We start from the raw sequence: 20,898 nt of genomic DNA, 5'->3' as shown, positions 1-20,898 counted from the left end.
ACACTACAGCCAGTCTACAGAACACAGACACTACAGCCAGTCTTCAGAACACAGACACTACAGCCAGTCTTCAGAACACAGACACTACAGCCAGTCTTCAGAACAATAGACACTACAGCCAGTCTACAGAACACAGACACTACAGCCAGTCATCAGAACACAGACACTACAGCCAGTCTTCAGAACACAGACACTACAGCCAGTCTACAGAACACAGACACTACAGCCAGTCTACAGAACACAGACACTACAGCCAGTCATCAGAACACAGCAACTACAGCCAGTCTACAGAACACAGACACTACAGCCAGTCTACAGAACACAGACACTACAGCCAGTCTACAGAACACAGACACTACAGCCAGTCTTCAGAACAATAGACACTACAGCCAGTCTACAGAACACAGACACTACAGCCAGTCATCAGAACACAGCAACTACAGCCAGTCTTCAGAACACAGACACTACAGCCAGTCTACAGAACACAGACACTACAGCCAGTCTTCAGAACACAGACACTACAGCCAGTCTACAGAACAATAGACACTACAGCCAGTCTTCAGAACAATAGACACTACAGCCAGTCTACAGAACACAGACACTACAGCCAGTCATCAGAACACAGCAACTACAGCCAGTCTACAGAACACAGACACTACAGCCAGTCTACAGAACACAGACACTACAGCCAGTCTTCAGAACACAGACACTACAGCCAGTCTACAGAACACAGACACTACAGCCAGTCTTCAGAACACAGACACTACAGCCAGTCATCAGAACACAGACACTACAGCCAGTCTTCAGAACACAGACACTACAGCCAGTCTACAGAACACAGACACTACAGCCAGTCATCAGAACACAGACACTACAGCCAGTCTACAGAACACAGACACTAAAGCCAGTCTACAGAACACAGACACTACAGCCAGTCTACAGAACACAGACACTAAAGCCAGTCTTCAGAACAATAGACACTACAGCCAGTCTTCAGAACAATAGACACTACAGCGAGTCTTCAGAACAATAGACACTACAGCGAGTCTACAGAACACAGACACTACAGCCAGTCATCAGAACACAGCAACTACAGCCAGTCTACAGAACACAGACACTACAGCCAGTCTACAGAACACAGACACTACAGCCAGTCTTCAGAACACAGACACTACAGCCAGTCTTCAGAACACAGACACTACAGCCAGTCTTCAGAACACAGACACTACAGCCAGTCTTCAGAACAATAGACACTACAGCCAGTCTTCAGAACACAGACACTACAGCCAGTCTACAGAACACAGACACTACAGCCAGTCTACAGAACAATAGACACTACAGCCAGTCTACAGAACAATAGACACTACAGCCAGTCTACAGAACACAGACACTACAGCCAGTCTACAGAACACAGACACTACAGCCAGTCTTCAGAACAATAGACACTACAGCCAGTCATCAGAACACAGACACTACAGCCAGTCATCAGAACACAGACACTACAGCCAGTCATCAGAACACAGCAACTACAGCCAGTCTACAGAACACAGACACTACAGCCAGTCTACAGAACACAGACACTACAGCCAGTCTACAGAACACAGACACTACAGCCAGTCTTCAGAACAATAGACACTACAGCCAGTCTACAGAACACAGACACTACAGCCAGTCATCAGAACACAGCAACTACAGCCAGTCTTCAGAACACAGACACTACAGCCAGTCTACAGAACACAGACACTACAGCCAGTCTTCAGAACACAGACACTACAGCCAGTCTACAGAACAATAGACACTACAGCCAGTCTTCAGAACAATAGACACTACAGCCAGTCTACAGAACACAGACACTACAGCCAGTCATCAGAACACAGCAACTACAGCCAGTCTACAGAACACAGACACTACAGCCAGTCTACAGAACACAGACACTACAGCCAGTCTTCAGAACACAGACACTACAGCCAGTCTACAGAACACAGACACTACAGCCAGTCTTCAGAACACAGACACTACAGCCAGTCATCAGAACACAGACACTACAGCCAGTCTTCAGAACACAGACACTACAGCCAGTCTACAGAACACAGACACTACAGCCAGTCATCAGAACACAGACACTACAGCCAGTCTACAGAACACAGACACTAAAGCCAGTCTACAGAACACAGACACTACAGCCAGTCTACAGAACACAGACACTAAAGCCAGTCTTCAGAACAATAGACACTACAGCCAGTCTTCAGAACAATAGACACTACAGCGAGTCTTCAGAACAATAGACACTACAGCGAGTCTACAGAACACAGACACTACAGCCAGTCATCAGAACACAGCAACTACAGCCAGTCTACAGAACACAGACACTACAGCCAGTCTACAGAACACAGACACTACAGCCAGTCTTCAGAACACAGACACTACAGCCAGTCTTCAGAACACAGACACTACAGCCAGTCTTCAGAACACAGACACTACAGCCAGTCTTCAGAACAATAGACACTACAGCCAGTCTTCAGAACACAGACACTACAGCCAGTCTACAGAACACAGACACTACAGCCAGTCTACAGAACAATAGACACTACAGCCAGTCTACAGAACAATAGACACTACAGCCAGTCTACAGAACACAGACACTACAGCCAGTCTACAGAACACAGACACTACAGCCAGTCTTCAGAACAATAGACACTACAGCCAGTCATCAGAACACAGACACTACAGCCAGTCATCAGAACACAGACACTACAGCCAGTCATCAGAACACAGACACTACAGCCAGTCTACAGAACAATTGACACTACAGCCAGTCTACAGAACACAGACACTACAGACAGTCTTCAGAACACAGACACTACAGCCAGTCTACAGAACACAGATACTTACAGCCAGTCTAGAATATTTACTGCAGGTTGTAACCATCACAGAATCAGATCAGAATATTTACTGCAGGTTGTAACCATCACAGAATCAGATCAGAATATTTACTGCTGGTTGTAACCATCACAGCATCAGACCAGAATATTTACTGCAGGTTGTAACCATCACAGCATCAGACCAGAATATTTACTGCAGGTTGTAACCATCACAGCATCAGACCAGAATATTTACCTCCATTGTTCAATAAAACAGATGTGGAGAAAGAAGCTCCTTCCTCTGCAGCCACCAGGCTGACACACACACACACACACACACACACACACACACACACACACGCTAATCATCAGATAACATGATGAGTTAAGGGGGAGAACTGGGGGAATCAGGGGAAGTCAGTCACCCCGACTGTGAGCATGGAGACAGATTAAATAATCATGAATATGGATCCATAACAACCAGCCAGACAGACAAGGGTCCAGACACACCACCCTGAAACACACCACACACACTCACAGGGACACATGGATCAGACAACAGCAGGATAATATGAGCCCCTGTTAATTCAACCTGCTGTCATTACAGGCATCAGTCGATGTCAGGGTAAAAAAACAAAAACCTGTTCAATAATCTGGACTTCCCCTGGGGCAGGTCACAGCAGAGATGGAGGACAAGGAGAAGGTTTAACTCAAGTCCTCTGTGATGGTCCTCTGTGATGGTCCTCTGTGATGGTCCTCTGTGATGGTCTTTTTCCCATAAAAACTACATCTTCTAGATGTCCATAGTAAATGAAAGCTGAACTGATTTTCAGTGACAGCGAGTTGGGTATCTGTGCTAGTCTACATGAAGAAGGAAGCTAGGACCTCTATGTCAGTATGGCCTCTATGTCAGTATGACCTCTATGTCAGTATGACCTCTATGTCAGTATGACCTCTATGTCAGTATGACCTCTATGTCAGTATGACCTCTATGTCAGTATGGCCTCTATGTCAGTATAACCTCTATGTCAGTATGACCTCTATGTCAGTATAACCTCTATGTCAGTATGACCTCTATGTCAGTATGACCTCTATGTCAGTATGACCTCTATGTCAGTATAACCTCTATGTCAGTATGACCTCTATGTCAGTATGACCTCTATGTCAGTATAACCTCTATGTCAGTATGACCTCTATGTCAGTATAACCTCTATGTCAGTATGGCCTCTATGTCAGTATAACCTCTATGTCAGTATGTCTACAAGCTACATAAATGTCAAACTACCAAATTCATCATAATATTGTCCTTCAGTAGTAATTTATGAGTTATGGGATATGAACAGTTTGTAGCTTCAGTGCAGTGCCAGTGAAAGATAGTGACATTGTAATCCCTGTCTCCTCCAGCAGGATTAGGCTCACTACAACCAGGGATTTGGGCGTCACACCATACTACAAATGTGGAATTAAGTGATTGCTGGGTATTCACCTAGGATCTGATGCACTGCCTATAGAATGATCCATACAGGCAAACAGGCATAATCCATAGGATCCATAGTAACCATTATCCATAGTAACCATACTACATAGGATCCATAGTAACCATACTACATAGGATCCATAGTAACCATACTACATAGGATCCATAGTAACCATACTACATAGGATCCATAGTAACCATACTACATAGGATCCATAGTAACCATACTAAATAGGATCCATAGTAAACATACTACATAGGATCCATAGTAACCATACTACATAGGATCCATAGTAACCATACTACATAGGATCCATAGTAACCATACTACATAGGATCCATAGTAACCATACTACACAGGATCCATACCAACCATTACCCTTAATAACATAATCCAATGGGTCCATAGTAACCATGATCCATAGTAACCATGATCAATAGTAACCATGATCCATAGTAACCATAATCCATAGTAACCATGATCCATAGTAACCATGATCAATAGTAACCATGATCAATAGTAACCATGATCAATAGTAACCATGATCAATAGTAACCATGATCAATAGTAACCATGATCCATAGTAACCATGATCCATAGGATCCATAGTAACCATACTACATATGAACCTTAGTACCCATAATTCATCAAATACATAATCCAATGGACCCATAGTAACCATGATCCATAGTAACCATAATCCATAGTAACCATGATCCATAGTAACCATGATCAATAGTAACCATGATCCATAGTAACCATGATCCATAGTAACCATGATCCATAATAACCATGATCAATAGGATCCATAGTAACCATGATTGTAGGATTCATAGTAACCATAATCCATATTATCCTTAGTAACCATAATCTATAGGTTCCATAGTAACCATAATCCATAGGATCCATAGTAACCACAATCCAATGGGTCCATAGTAACCATGATCCATAGTAACCATAATCCATAGTAACCATGATCCATAGTAACCATGATCCATAGTAACCATGATCCATAATAACCATGATCAATAGGATCCATAGTAACCATGATTGTAGGATTCATAGTAACCATAATCCATATTATCCTTAGTAACCATAATCTATAGGTTCCATAGTAACCATAATCCATAGGATCCATAGTAACCACAATCCAATGGGTCCATAGTAACCATGATCCATAGTAACCATAATCCATAGTAACCATGATCCATAGTAACCATAATCCATAGTAACCATGATCCATAATAACCATGATCAATAGTAACCATGTTCCATAGTAACCATGATCCATAGTAACCATGATCCATAGTAACCATGATCAATATGATCCATAGTAACAATGATTGTAGGATTCATAGTAACCATAATCCACATTATCCTTAGTACCCGTAATCTATAGGATCCATAGTAACCATAATCCATAGGATCCATAGTAACCATACTACATATGAACCTTAGTACCCATAATTCATCAAATACATAGTAACCATGATCCATAGTAACCATGATCAATAGTAACCATGATCAATAGTAACCATGATCCATAGTAACCACGATCCATAGTAACCATGATCCATAGTAACCATGAGCCATAGTAACCGTGATCCATAGTAACCATGATCCATAGTATCCATGGGCCATAGTAACCATGATCCATAGTAACCATGATCCATAGTAACCATGATCCATAATAACCATGATCAATAGTAACCATAATCCATATTATCCTTAGTAACCATAATCCATAGGATCAATAGTAACCATAATCCATAGTAACCAGAATCCATAGTAACCAGAATCCATAGGATCCATACTAACCATAATCCATAGTAACCAGAATCCATAGGATCCATACTAACCATAATCCATAGTAACCAGAATCCATAGGATCCATACTAACCATAATCCATAGTAACCAGAATCCATAGGATCCATACTAACCATAATCCATAGTAACCATAATCTATAGGATCCATAGTAACCAGAATCCATAGTAACCCTAATCCATAGTAACCAGAATCCATAGTAACCAGAATAGCAACCCAACTCCTTTGGATAAAGGTGTTCAACAGGAACTCTCTCCCTTACCAAGCAATAACTGAACATATTTGGCCAAAGTGATGTAGGTGATGTAGGTCTAGTTCAGTGGTTACGAGTAATGTGTTCGGCAGTAATTTGCCAAGGTAATTAGCAGCTGTTTAGCGGCCCAGTCTACGCTGAAGAGGACATGTCACATTGTGTATGGCACCATGGTTCCCACCTTCGTATCCACCACCCACCTATCAAGCAAAAAATATATTCATGTTTTAAAGTTAATTTCCTGGAAGTCTGCTCATTTTGCCACGGGGCGGAGAGAAAATGTTGCTGTTATAAAGCAAGTTTGCTGCAATTCTGCAACGTCCACTCCCGCTCCCCGGTGATCAGCGGCGCTAGGCTACTATCCATCGTCCTGGCATACCTCATTACACACACCTGGCAACCCTCATTACACACACCTGGCAACCCTCATTACGCACACCTGGCAACCCTCATTACACACACCTGGCAACCCTCATTACTCACACCTGGCAACCCTCATTACTCAAACATGACAACCCATCATTACACACACCTGGCAACCCTCATTACTCACACCTGACAACCCATCATTACTCACACCTGGCAACCCATCATTACTCACACCTGGCAACCCATCATTACTCACACCTGGCAACCCATCATTACACACACCTGTGCAGCATCATTAGACACACCTGGACTTCATCACCTCCCTGATTACTTCCCCTTTATCCAGCACTCCCCAGTATCACCCTTCAGAACGTATTGGTTCCGTTTTCATGTCCAGACTCTGCTCTTGTTTTTTGTATCGCTCTAAGTTCGTTGTTATTAAACTCACCATCTGCTTCCTGACTCCCTAACACTACGATACATCTACACATTTTGTCATGGGGTGGAGGCAAATGTTTGCAAATTATCGTACAACAGACCACGTATTCACCCTGCACACCCTAACTGACAAACAAACAAACCAAAACGAAGGCAAAGTCTTCTCATGCTTTGTTGATTTCAAAAAAAGCCTTTGACTCAATTTGGCATGATGGTCCGCTATACAAACTGATGGAAAGAGGTGTTGGGGGAAAAACATACAACATTATAAAATCCATGTACACAAACAACAAGTGTGCGGTTAAAATTAGCAAAAAAAACACCGATTTTTATTCCCCACAGGTCCGGGGGGTGAGACAGGGATGCAGCTTAAGCCCCACCCTCTTCAACATATATATCAACAAATGGGCGAGGGCACTAGAACAGTCTGCAGCACCTGGCCTCACCCTACTAGAATATGAAGTCAAATGTCTTCAGACTCTACAAATACAAATTCCATCTAGACACCGTTGCCCTAGAGCACACAACAAACTATACATACCTTGGCCTAAACATCAGCGCCACAGGTAATTTCCACAAAGCTGTGAACGATCTGAGAGACAAGGCAAGAAGGGCATTCTATGCCATCAAAAGGAACATAAAATTAAACATACCAATTAGGATTTGGCAAAAAAATACTTGAATCGGTTATTAAACCAATTGCCCTTTATGGTTGTGAGGTCTGAGGTCCGCTCACCAACCAAGAATTCACAAAATGGGACAGACAGACCTGACTCTCAAGAGAAGACAGGCTATGTGCACACTGCCCACAAAATCAGGTGGAAACTGAGCTGCACTTCCTAACCTCCTGCCCAATGTATGACCATATTAGAGAGACATATTTCCCTCAGATTACACAGATCTACAAAGAATTCAAAAACAAATCAAATTTTGATAAATTCACATATCTGTTGGGTGAAATACCACAGTGTGACCAGATTTGTGACCTGTTGCCACAAGAAAAGGGCAACCAGTGAAGAACAAACACCATTGTAAATACATTTATGTTTGTTTATTTTCCCTTTTGTACTTTAACTATTTGTACATCGTTTACGACACTGTATATAGACATAATATGAAATTAAATCATTTGAAATGTCTCTATTCCTTTGGAACTTGTGAGTATAATGTTTACTGTTCACTTTGTATTGTTTATTTGTGTGTCAATTAGGGTCCCCCCCCCCTCCCCATACAGAGGCCCATGGGTGGGCATATGCTCATGCATGTGTTTGGATAATGTATAGGGTACAGAAGCCCTTTGTTGATGGGTAGTGTGTATAGAGATCCCTACAACAACAGCCCAGGTGGACCGAACCAGGCCTCGTATGCATGGAGGAGATCCCTACAACAACAGCCCAGGTGGACCGAACCAGGCCTCGTATGCATGGAGGAGATCCCTACAACAACAGCCCAGGTGGACCGAACCAGGCCTCGTATGCATGGAGGAGATCCCTACAACAACAGCCCAGGTGGACCGAACCAGGCCTCGTATGCATGGAGGAGATCCCTACAACAACAAGTCACAGCCCAGGTGGACCGAACCAGGCCTCGTATGCATGGAGGAGATCCCTACAACAACAGCCCAGGTGGACCGAACCAGGCCTCGTATGCATGGAGGAGATCCCTACAACAACAGCCCAGGTGGACCGAACCAGGCCTCGTATGCATGGAGGAGATCCCTACAACAACAGTCAAAGCCCAGGTGGACCGAACCAGGCCTCGAATGCATGGAGGAGATCCCTACAACAACAAGTCACAGCCCAGGTGGACCGAACCAGGCCTCGTATGCATGGAGGAGATCCCTACAACAACAGTCACAGCCCAGGTGGACCGAACCAGGCCTCGTATGCATGGAGGAGATCCCTACAACAACAAGTCAAAGCCCAGGTGGACCGAACCAGGCATCCGAACTCAGTTTGTAACCTCGTATGCATGGAGGAGATCCCTACAACAACAGTCAAAGCCCAGGTGGACCGAACCAGGCATCAGAACTCAGTTTGTAACCTCGTATGCATGGAGGAGATCCGTACAACAACAAGTCACAGCCCAGGTGGACCAAACCAGGCATCCGAACTCAGTTTGTAACCTCGTATGCATGGAGGAGATCCCTACAACAACAAGTCACAGCCCAGGTGGACCGAACCAGGCATCAGAACTCAGTTTGTAACCTCGTATGCATGGAGGAGATCCCTACAACAACAAGTCACAGCCCAGGTGGACCGAACCAGGCATCAGAACTCAGTTTGTAACCTCGTATGCATGGAGGAGATCCGTACAACAACAAGTCACAGCCCAGGTGGACCGAACCAGGCATCCGAACTCAGTTTGTAACCTCGTATGCATGGAGGAGATCCCTACAACAACAAGTCACAGCCCAGGTGGACCGAACCAGGCATCAGAACTCAGTTTGTACCCTCATATGCATGGAGGAGATCCCTACAACAACAAGTCACAGCCCAGGTGGACCGAACCAGGCATCAGAACTCAGTTTGTAACCTCATATGCATGGACATCCACACAACCAAAACAACAAGAGAAATGGCCCCATCAGTCCAGACAAAACCCCAGAGCACACAGCCCAGTCCAACCATACCCCCAACTCAGAACAACAATCCCTAGAACTCAAAACTCGGGAACTCAGAACCTAGAACTCAGGAATCAGAACTCACATGGTCTCTGTGTGCTCCTTGGTTAGACAGGGAGCCTGTCCATCTTCCAGGGACTGCTCAGCTCCCATTCTCCTCCTCTGCTAGATCTCCCTCAACCCCACTGTCCTCCTGCTGCGCCCCAGCCCCCTCTTCATCTACCCCTCCCCCTCCTGGTCTGAGCTCCTCTCTGCCTCCTCTCCCACTGCCGGAAGGAGAGGAGAGCACACTTACATCCAGAGAAAAGATTTAGGACTGATTCCGTCTCTCACTTCCGTCCACAGCATATGTTTTATCTTTCTCTCTCTTTCTCTGTTCTGTTAATCCTTCTCTCTCTCTCTCCTCCTGGAATGGTTCCTTGTTTTCTTCTCTTCGAGTCTCGTTGCTTCTCTTCTCTCTCTCTCTGTTATTATGGGTCCTTTTTTCACAGCCTCTCCTCTAGTCTCTCCTCTAGCCTCTCCTCTAGTCTCTCCTCTAGCCTCTCCGTCATTCTCCGTAGATGTATCTGTCTACATCACCGACTGTCTCTGTCTGTCCATGAGGTAACCTAGAGTGATGCAGCAGAAATCCAAGAGAACGAATCTTCCACTGGAGGGAGATAAACAGACAGAAAAATCCCAAAACAAAAACCGGATGAGAGGGATACAATTATATTCTCTCTCTATGTCTCTCTGACGCGCCTGTTTGCTGTGTAGCTGCTGCTCTCTGCCTCCTCCCCCTCTCCTCCTCCCCCTCTCCTCTCTCTCCTCCTTTCCTCTCCTCTCTCTCTCTCCTCAGCTTCCTCTGAGAGACCAGAAGCCTTTAAAAACTCGAGCAGCTTTTTACCGTCTTCTGCTCCGACGGGTGCAGGGCAGCAGAGTGACAAGAGCTCCCTCTCTCGCTCTCTCTCTCTCTCTCTCTCTCTCTTTCCCTCCCTGGTGGCTCTCTCTTTCTCTTTCCCTCTCTCGTGGCTCTCTCTCTCTCTCTCTCTCTCTCTCTCTCCTGTCAGAATAAGGACATATCATGTCATTGTGTGTGTGTCCCTCCTTTTCACACAATGGAAGCTTCCAGCTCAGCTCCAGTGTGGCTAACCAGAGGTAAAGAATGGAGCCTGAGAAAGTGGAGCTGTTATAACCCTCCCCTCCCCCCCTTTCTCTGCCTCTCTCTCTCCCTCCCCACCTCCCTCTATCTCTCTACCTCCCCTCCTTCCCTCTCTCCCTCTACCTCCCCTCTCTCTGTCTCTCTCTCCCTCCCTCCCCCACCTCCTCTCTACCTCCCCTCCCTCCCTCCTCTCTGTTTCTCTCCTTCCCTCCCCCATCTCCTCTCTACCTCCCCTCCTCACCACCTCCCCCTCCCCACCTCCTCTATCCTCCCTCCCTCCCTACCTCCTCTCTGTTTCTCTCTCTCCCTAACTCCTATCTCTATAATGCTCATGTGAACTCTGTCTATATCGGTCACACAAATGACAATACGACTCTCACCCTCCAATAACCTTTTCTATCAATTTCAAAAGATGCATCAAACATTTGCCAACAGCCTCAAATGACATCACTTCCACCAGGTGTGGCTGCTAGGTTATGGACATAAATGTAGCATCACCACATGTGATGTCTGTTTCCTTTCTTGTTGATCCCTAGCAGCGATTCCAAAGGAGCCCTCGCTCTCTTCCCAGAATAGACATGGATACTTTAGTGGTGCCAACCCTGTCTCAGTCATCTCATCTCTAGCCACTCGGCTGGATCCCTAGGGACCAGGGCTGTTTTAGTGGAGATCTAATTTACTGGCACTCTATCTGTCTCACCACTACCATACATCAGAGACTGAAGATTAAATTGTGTGTGTGTGAGCAATGGGACATTAGACTGGTGGAAATCTATCCTTTTGTCTGATGAGTCCAAATTTGATATTTTTGGTTCAAACTGCCGTGTCTTTGTGAGATGTGGAGTAGGTGAACGGATGATCTTCTCATGTGTGGTTCCCACCGTGAAGTATGGAGAAGGTGTGATGGTGCTTTGCTGGTGACACTGTCAGTGATTTATTTAGAATTCAAGGTACACTTAACCAGCATGGCTACCACAGCATTCTGCAGCGAAACGCCATCCCATCTGGTTTATGCTTAGTGGGACTAATATTTGACTATCATTTGTTTTTCAACAGGACAATGAACCAACTCACCTCCAGGCTGTGTAAGGGCTATTTGACCAGGGAGAGTAGTGGAGTGCTGCATCAGATGACCTGGCCTCCACAATCACCCGACCTCAACCAAATTCAGATGGTTTGGGATGAGTTGGACAGCAGAGTGAAGGAAAAGCAGTCAAGAAGTGCTCAGCATATGTGGGAACTCCACTAAAAAACTCCTCTAAAATATTAAATATATTTTGATTTGTTTAACACTTTTTTGGTTACTACATGATTCCATGTGTTATTTCATAGTTGTGATGTCTTCACTATTATTCTACAATGTAGAAAATAGTAAAATGATTGAAAAACCCTGGAATGAGAAGGTGTGTCCAAACCTTTGACCTGTACTGTATGTGCTTAATATTTCTGTCACAATGGGGACTGTGTTTCTCTTTTGAAAAATATATTTATTTGTATTTAAAAAAAATGTTATGTTACCCCCTTTTTCTCCCCAATTTTGTGGTTTCCAATTGTTAGTAGCTACTATCTTGTCTCATCGCTATAACTCCTGTACGGGCTCGGGAGAGACGAAGGTCGAGAGCCATGCGTCCTCCGAAACACAACCCAACAAAGCCGCACTGCTTCTTAACACAGCGCGCATCCAACCCGGAAGCCAGCTGCACCAATGTGTCGGAGGAAACACTGTGCACTGCGCCCGGCCCGCCACAGGAGACGCTAGTGCGCGATGAGATAAGGATGTCCCTACCGGCCAAACCCTCTCTAACCAGGACGACGCTAGGCCAATTGTGCGTCGCCCCATGGACCTCCCGGTCGCGGCCGGCTGTGACAGAGCCTGAGCTCAAACCCAGAGTCTCTGGTGGCACAGCTAGCACTGCGATGTAGTGCCTTAGGCCACTGCGCCACCCGGGAGGCCCCTGAAAAATATTTTTTTACCTCAACGAGACTAACTTAAATAAATTAATAAATGTTTGATGTTATTGTCTGTTCCAGTTGAGGAGGATGGAGGAGTCTCACCAGGAAGCTACAGAGAAGGAGGTAGAGAGGATTCTGGGATACCTGCAGGGCTACTTCAACGACGACCGTGAGTCATGACTGTCTAATAATAATACATTATATTTAAATAGCGGTTTTCAAGGACTGTCTCTTTACAATTGTATAAAGGAAAACACAAGACAACAGGACTAAACAGAAAGGAATGAAAAAAGATTAAACCGATTAGGGCTCAAGGAAAAGAAAGGTTGTGATGACTCTGACTCTAGCTATGACTCTGACTCTAGCTATGACTCTGACTATGACTCTGACTCTAGCTTTGACTCTGACTGACTCTAGCTATGACTCTGACTCTAGCTATGACTCTGACAATGACTCTAGCTATGACTCTGACTCTAGCTATCACTCTGACAATGACTCTAGCTATGACTCTGACTCTAGCTATGACTCTGACTATGACTCTAGCTATGACTCTGATTCTAGCTATGACTCTGACTCTAGCTATGACTCTGACTCTAGCTATGACTCTGACAATGACTCTAGCTATGACTCTGACTCTAGCTATGACTCTGACAATGACTCTAGCTATAACTATGACTCTAGCTACGACTCTAACTCTGACTCTAGCTATGACTCTGACTCTAGCTATGACTCTGACAATGACTCTAGCTATAACTATGACTCTAGCTACGACTCTAACTCTGACTCTAGCTATGACTCTGACTATGACTCTAGCTATGACTCTGACTCTAGCTCTGACTCTGACTATGACTCTAGCTATGACTCTGACTATGACTCTAGCTCTGACTATGACTCTGACAATGACTCTAGCTATGACTTGGACTCTAGCTATGACTCTGACTCTAGCTATGACTATGACTCTAGCTATGACTCTGACTCTAGCTCAGACTCAGACTATGACTCTAGCTATGACTCTGACTATGACTCTAGCTCTGACTATGACTCTGACTATGACTCTGACAATGACTCTAGCCATGACTCTGACTCTAGCTATGACTCTAGCTATGACTCGGACTCTAGCTATGACTCTAGCTATGACTCGGACTCTAGCTCTGATTATGACTCTGACTCTAGCTATGCCTCGGACTCTAGCTATGACTCTAGCTCTGACTATGACTCTGACTCTAGCTATGACTATGACTCTGAGTCTAGCTATGACAAACTGATGCAGAACAGATTGTTGTTGTACACAAAGGGAAATGGTGCAGTACACAAACAGAGCTCTATTGTCCTGATGGGATTGTCTGTCAGTCGATAGTTCACAGCCCTAGGGCAACGATCTAGTGGTCACTACTAGAAACATACAACTGAAGAGAACTCATTGATCCACAAACAGACCCATTTTACAGTAATTAAGCTAAATAGGTCACTCAGGTCCCTCACACACTCTCAGAGAGTAGGCAGCACCACACAGGTCCCTCACATACTCTCAGAGAGTAGGCAGCATCACTCAGATCTTCTGCTAGCCCCTCAACACAGATCGAGGAAGTTATAAATGTTTCAAGCGAGGCAGGGAAGAGGACGTTATTTCTATGGCAGGTGTTTGTGAAAGATTCATAACCTTGGTGTGCATGGTGAATGTAGGTCACTAGAGTCCCTGCGATGTAACTACAGATGTACAGAGTTGGTGGTTAGTCCATACCAGGGCCAGGTTGGAAGAGAGCCTATGGTTTCTTAGAGTCCTATATGGATAACAACTGACTGCCAACAGCATGCCACCCTGCAACCAGGAGCATACCACCCAGCATACCACCCTGCAACCAGCAGCATACCACCCTGCATACAACCCTGCAACCAGCAGCATACCACCCTGCAACCAGCAGCATATCACCCTGCAACCAGCAGCATACAACCCTGCAACCAGCAGCATACAACCCTGCAACCAGCAGCATACAACCCTGCAACCAGCAGCATACAACCCTGCAACCAGCAGCATACCACCCTGCATACAACCCTGCAACCAGCAGCATATCACCCTGCATACCACCCTGCAACCAGCAGCATACAACCCTGCAACCAGCAGCATACCACCCTGCATACAACCCTGCAACCAGCAGCATACCACCCTGCAACCAGCAGCATATCACCCTGCAACCAGCAGCATACAACCCTGCAACCAGCAGCATACAACCCTGCAACCAGCAGCATACAACCCTGCAACCAGCAGCATACCACCCTGCATACAACCCTGCAACCAGCAGCATATCACCCTGCATACCACCCTGAACCAGCAGCATACCACCCTGCAACCAGCAGCATACCACCCTGAACCAGCAGCATACCACCCTGCAACCAGGAGCATACCACCCTGCAACCAGCAGCATACCACCCTGCATACCACCCTGCAACCAGCAGCATACCACCCTGCATACCACCCTGCAACCAGCAGCATACCACCCTGCAACCAGCAGCATACCACCCTGAACCAGCAGCATACCACCCTGCATACCACCCTGAACCAGCAGCATACCACCCTGCAACCAGCAGCATACCACCCTGCAACCAGCAGCATATCACCCTGCAACCAGCAGCATACCACCCTGCAACCAGCAGCATATCACCCTGCAACCAGCAGCATACCACCCTGCATACCAGCCTGCAACCAGCAGCATACCACCCTGCATACCAGCCTGCAACCAGCAGCATACCACCCTGAACCAACAGCATACCACCCTGCAACCAGCAGCATACCACCCTGAACCAACAGCATACCACCCTGCAACCAGCAGCATACCACCATGCAACCTATATAACTACTGTCTATACACACCATCCTATATAACTACTGTCTATACACACCATCCTATATAACTACTGTCTATACTGTCTATACACACCATCCTATATAACTACTGTCTATACTGTCTATACACACCATCCTATATAACTACTGTCTATACTGTCTATACACACCATCCTATATAACTACTGTCTATACTGTCTATACACACCATCCTATATAACTACTGTCTATACAAACCATCCTATATAACTACTGTCTATACTGTCTATACACACCATCCTATATAACTACTGTCTATACACACCATCCTATATAACTACTGTCTATACACACCATCATATATAACTACTGTCTATACACACCATCCTATATAACTACTGTCTATACTGTCTATACACACCATCCTATATAACTACTGTCTATACACACCATCCTGAATAACTACTGTCTATACACACCATCCTATATTACTACTGGCTATACACACCATCCTATATAACTACTGTCTATACACACCATCCTATATAACTACTGTCTATACACACCATCCTATATTACTACTGGCTATACACACCATCCTATATAACTACTGTCTATACACACCATCCTACATAACTACTGTCTATACACACCATCCTACATAACTACTGTCTATACACACCATCCTATATAACTACTGTCTATACACACCATCCTATATAACTACTGTCTATATACCATCCTATTATAGCGTTGCTGCACAGATATGTTCAGGTCTCTCCAGAGATGTTAGATCGGGTTCAAATCCAGAATCTGTCTGGGCCACTAAAGGACATTCAGAGACTTGTCCCGACTCCTTCGTTGTAATTGGCTTTGTGCTTAGGGTCGTTGTCCTGTTAGAAGGTGAACCTTCACCCCAGTCTGAGGTCCGAGGCGCTTTGAAGCAGGTTTTCATCAAGGATCTCTCTGTGCTTTACTCCGTTCATCTTTCCCTCGATCCTGACTAGTCTCCCAGACCCCGACGCTGAAAAACATCCCTACAGCATGATGTTGGCATATTTGGCCTGATTGGTGGAGTGCTGCAGAGATGGTTGTCCTTCTGGAAGGTTCTCTCATCTCCACAGAGGAACTCTGGAGCTCTGTCTGAGTGACCAACCGGTTCTTGGTCACCTCACTGACCAAGGCCCTTCTCCCCCGATTGCTCAGTTTGGCTGGGTGGCCATCTCTAGGAAGAGTCTTGTTGGTTCCAAATTTCTTCCATTAAGAATGATGGAGGCCACTGTGTTCTTGGGGGCCTTCAATGCTGCAGAGATTTTTTGGTACCCTTCCCCAGATCTGTGCCTCGACACAATCCTGTCTCGGAGCTCTATGGACAATTTCCTTCGACCTCATGGCTTGGTTGTTGCTCTGACATGCACTGTCAACTGTAAGACCTTATGTAGACAGGTGTTTGCCTTTCCAAATCATGTCCAATCAACTGACTTTACCACAGGTGGACTCCTATCAAGTTGTAGAAACATCTCAAGAATGATCAGGATGAAAACAGGATGCACCTGAGCTCAAGTTTGAGTCTCATAGCAAAGTGTCTGAATACTAATGTAAATAAGGTATTCCTGTTTTTTATTTTTAATAACACGAATTTCTAAAAACCTGTTTTATGTTTTGTCATTATGGGGTATTGTGTGTAGATTGATTAGGAACACTTTTTATTTAATCCATTTGTATATACACTACATGACCAAAAGTATGTGGACATCTGCTCGTCAAACATCTCATTCCAAAACCATGGGTATTAATATGGAGTTGGTCCCACCTTTGCTGCTATAACAGCCTCCACTCTTCTGGGAAAGGCTTTCCACTAGATGTTGGAACATTGCTGCTATAACAGCCTCCACTCTTCTGGGAAAGGCTTTCCACTAGATGTTGGAACATTGCTGCTATAACAGCCTCCACTCTTCTGGGAAGGCTTTCCACTAGATGTTGGAACATTGCTGTGGAGACTTGCTTCCATTCAGCCACAAGAGCATTAGTGAGGCCGGGAACACTGATGTTGGGTGATAAGGCCTCGCTCGCAGTTGGTGTTCAAATTCTTCCCAAAGGTGTTCGATGGGGTTGAGGTAAGGGCTCTGTGCAGGCCAGTCAAGTTCTTCCACATGATCTCAACAAACCATTTCTGTATGGAACTCGCTTTGTTCACGGGAGCGTTGTCATGCTGAAACAGGAAAGGTCCTTCCCCAAACTGTTGCCACAAAGTTGGAAGCACAGAGTCATCTAGAATGTCATTGTTTGCTCTAGCGTTAAGATTTCCCTTCACTGGAACTAAGGGGCTTATCCCAAACCATGAAAAACAGCCCCAGACGACTATTCCTCCTCCACCAAACTTTACAGTTGGCACTATACATTCGGGCAGGTAGTGTTCTCCTGGCATCTGTAAAACCTAGATTCGTCCATCTGACTTCCAGAATGTGAAGCCATGTTATTTTTAACAAGTCTATTTTATTCTGCGTTCGGACAGTTGGTTTGTAAAAACAATTTCTAAGATGCAGACTTTGAGTTTTTCCGAACTCACTTCAATCGCATCAGAGAGAGACATGCAATGTGGTGTTGATGGTATCCTCAATGAAATGATCAAATATACAAACAACAAATTCAAATTGGCTATACTAAAACTCTTTAACATCCTCCTTAGCTCTGGCATCTTCCCCAATATTTGGAACTGATCACCCCAATCCACAAAAGTGTGTCAACAGCAACCTTGAGAAAATCCTCTGTATTATCATTAACAGCAGGCTCGTACATTTCCTTAGTGAAAACAATGTACTGAGCAAATGTCAAATTGATATTTTACCAAATTATCATACGACAGGCAACGTATTCACCCTGCACACCCGAATTGTCAAACAAACCAAAACAAAGGCAAAGTCTTCTCATGCTTTGTTGATTTCAAAAAAGCCTTCGACTCAGTTTGGTATGAGGGTCTGCTATACAAACTGATGGAAAGTGATGTTGGGGTAAAACATACAACATTATAAAATCCATCTACACAAACAACAAGTGTGCGGTTAAAATTGGCAAAAAACACAAATTTCTTCACACAGGGTCGTGGAGTGAGACAGGGATGCAGCTTAAGCCCCACCCTCTTCAACATATATGTCAACGAATTGGCGAGGACACTAGAACAGTATGCAGAACCCAGCCTCACTCTACTAGAAACTGAAGTCAAATGTCTGTTTGCTGATGATCTGGTGCTTCTGTCACCAACCAAGGAGGGCCTACAGCAGCACCTAGAAATTCTGCACAGATTCTGCCAGACCTGGCCCCTGACAGTAAATCTCAGTAAGACTAAAATAATGGTGTTCCAAACAAGGTCCAGTCGCCAGGACCACAAATACAAATTTCATCTAGACAACGTTGCCCTAGAGCGCACAAAAGACTATACATACCTCGGCCTAAGAGCCAACCCCACAGGTAACTTCCACAAAGCTGTTAACAAGGGCCTTCTATGCCATCAAAACAAACATGAATTTCAACATATCAATTTGGATCTGGCTAAAAATACTTGAATCAGTTATAGAACCCATTGCCCTTTATGGTTGTGAGGTCTGGGGTCAGCTCACCAACCTAGAATTCACAAAATGGGACAAACACTAAATTGAGATGGAATGCTGGATTCTGCAAAAATATCCTCAGCGTACAACGTAGACCGATACATGCTAATTATCAAAATCCAGAAAAGAGACGTTAAATTCTACAACCACCTAAGCCATCACCTACAGAGAGATGACCCTGGGGAAGAGACCCCTAAGCAAGCTGGTCCTGGGGCTCTGTTCACAAACACAAACACACCCCACAGGGCCTCAGGCCAGCAACACAATTAGACCCAACCAAATCATGAGAAAACAAAAAGATAATTACTTGATACATTGGAAAGAATTAACCAAAAAAACAGAGCAAACTAGAATGCTATTTGGCCCTAAACAGAGAGTACACAGTGGCAGAATACCTGACCACTGTGACTGACCCAAACCTAAGGAAAGCTTTGACTATGTACAGACTCAGTGAGCATAGCCTTGCTATTGAGAAAGGCCGCCGTAGGCAGACATGGCTCTCAAGAGAAGACAGGCTATGTGCTCACTGCCCACAAAATGAGGTGGAAACTGATCTGCACTTCCTAACCTCCTGCCCAATGTATGACCATATTAGAGAGACTAGAAAATAAACCCAATTTTGATAAACTCCCATATCTACTGGGTGAAATACCACAGTGTTCCATCACAGCAGCAAGATTTGTGACCTGTTTCCACAAGAAAAGGTCAACCAGTGAAGAACAAACACCATTGTAAATACAACCCATATTTTTGCTTATTTATTTTCCCTTTTCTACTTTAACCATCGTTACAACACTTTATATACATAATATGACATTTGAAATGTCTTTATTCTTTTGGAACTTCAGTGAGAGGAATGTTTAATGTTAATTTTTATTGTTTATTTCACTTTTGTATGTTCTCTACTTCACTTGCTTTGGCAATGTTAACACATGTTTCCCATGCCAATAAAGCCCCTTGAATTGAATTGAATTGACATTGAATTGAATTGTGCTAAAGGTGTTGGCACGTGCGCAGATCAAATACACCTCTGGAGCCTACGAAGCACTCTGTCTGCATCACCTAACTGCAGAGAGGAATACTGTGTGTATATGACATAATTTGGTTCATACACGCCCTCTGCTGGTTGATGACGGAATAACTTTATTACAGGCTGAGTCATTCTGTCTGCTTATCTAATCAACAAATACACACGCACGCGCACACGCACACACACACACACGCGCACACACACACACACACACACACACACACACACACACACACACACACACACACACACACACACACACACACACACACACACACACACACACACACACACACACACACACACACACACACACACACACACACACACACACATCAACTCAATGACAACAACGTATTCATATTCCAAATAGGACTGGACAAGAGTGTTCAATGCCAAACATTATCTCAATGTTTCCAGACATCAATAACTGAAGTGCACTAGCCAGAGTTTTCTGTTTCAATAAAGTGCACTTCAATTGAATCACAAGAGAACAA

The 20,898-nt window shown here is 44.7% G+C and overlaps 1 protein-coding gene across 3 annotated transcripts in view; it reads right to left on the bottom strand.

The window, feature by feature from the left end:
• LOC109886008 (transforming acidic coiled-coil-containing protein 2) overlaps positions 1 to 20,898 on the bottom strand; it is a 129,318-nt gene that overhangs the window by 75,376 nt on the left and 33,044 nt on the right. The window contains exon 1 of one of the 3 annotated variants that reach the window (XM_031804943.1): positions 9,934 to 10,841. The exons of 1 other annotated variant lie outside the window; for it this stretch is intronic. In XM_031804943.1, coding sequence (XP_031660803.1) covers positions 9,934 to 10,001 — 68 coding nt within the window. In that variant the 5' untranslated portion in view covers positions 10,002 to 10,841. Of the gene's footprint in view, positions 1 to 9,933; positions 10,842 to 20,898 lie in introns of those variants that run through there. One more of the 3 variants, XM_031804942.1, reaches the window with a different exon arrangement.

Source organism: Oncorhynchus kisutch, linkage group LG25 (assembly GCF_002021735.2).
Source record: "Oncorhynchus kisutch isolate 150728-3 linkage group LG25, Okis_V2, whole genome shotgun sequence".
In the NCBI taxonomy this organism is placed as follows: domain Eukaryota; kingdom Metazoa; phylum Chordata; class Actinopteri; order Salmoniformes; family Salmonidae; genus Oncorhynchus; species Oncorhynchus kisutch.
The sequence above is the reverse complement of the archived record's forward strand: the minus strand, read 5'-3'. Positions and strand labels throughout refer to the sequence as shown.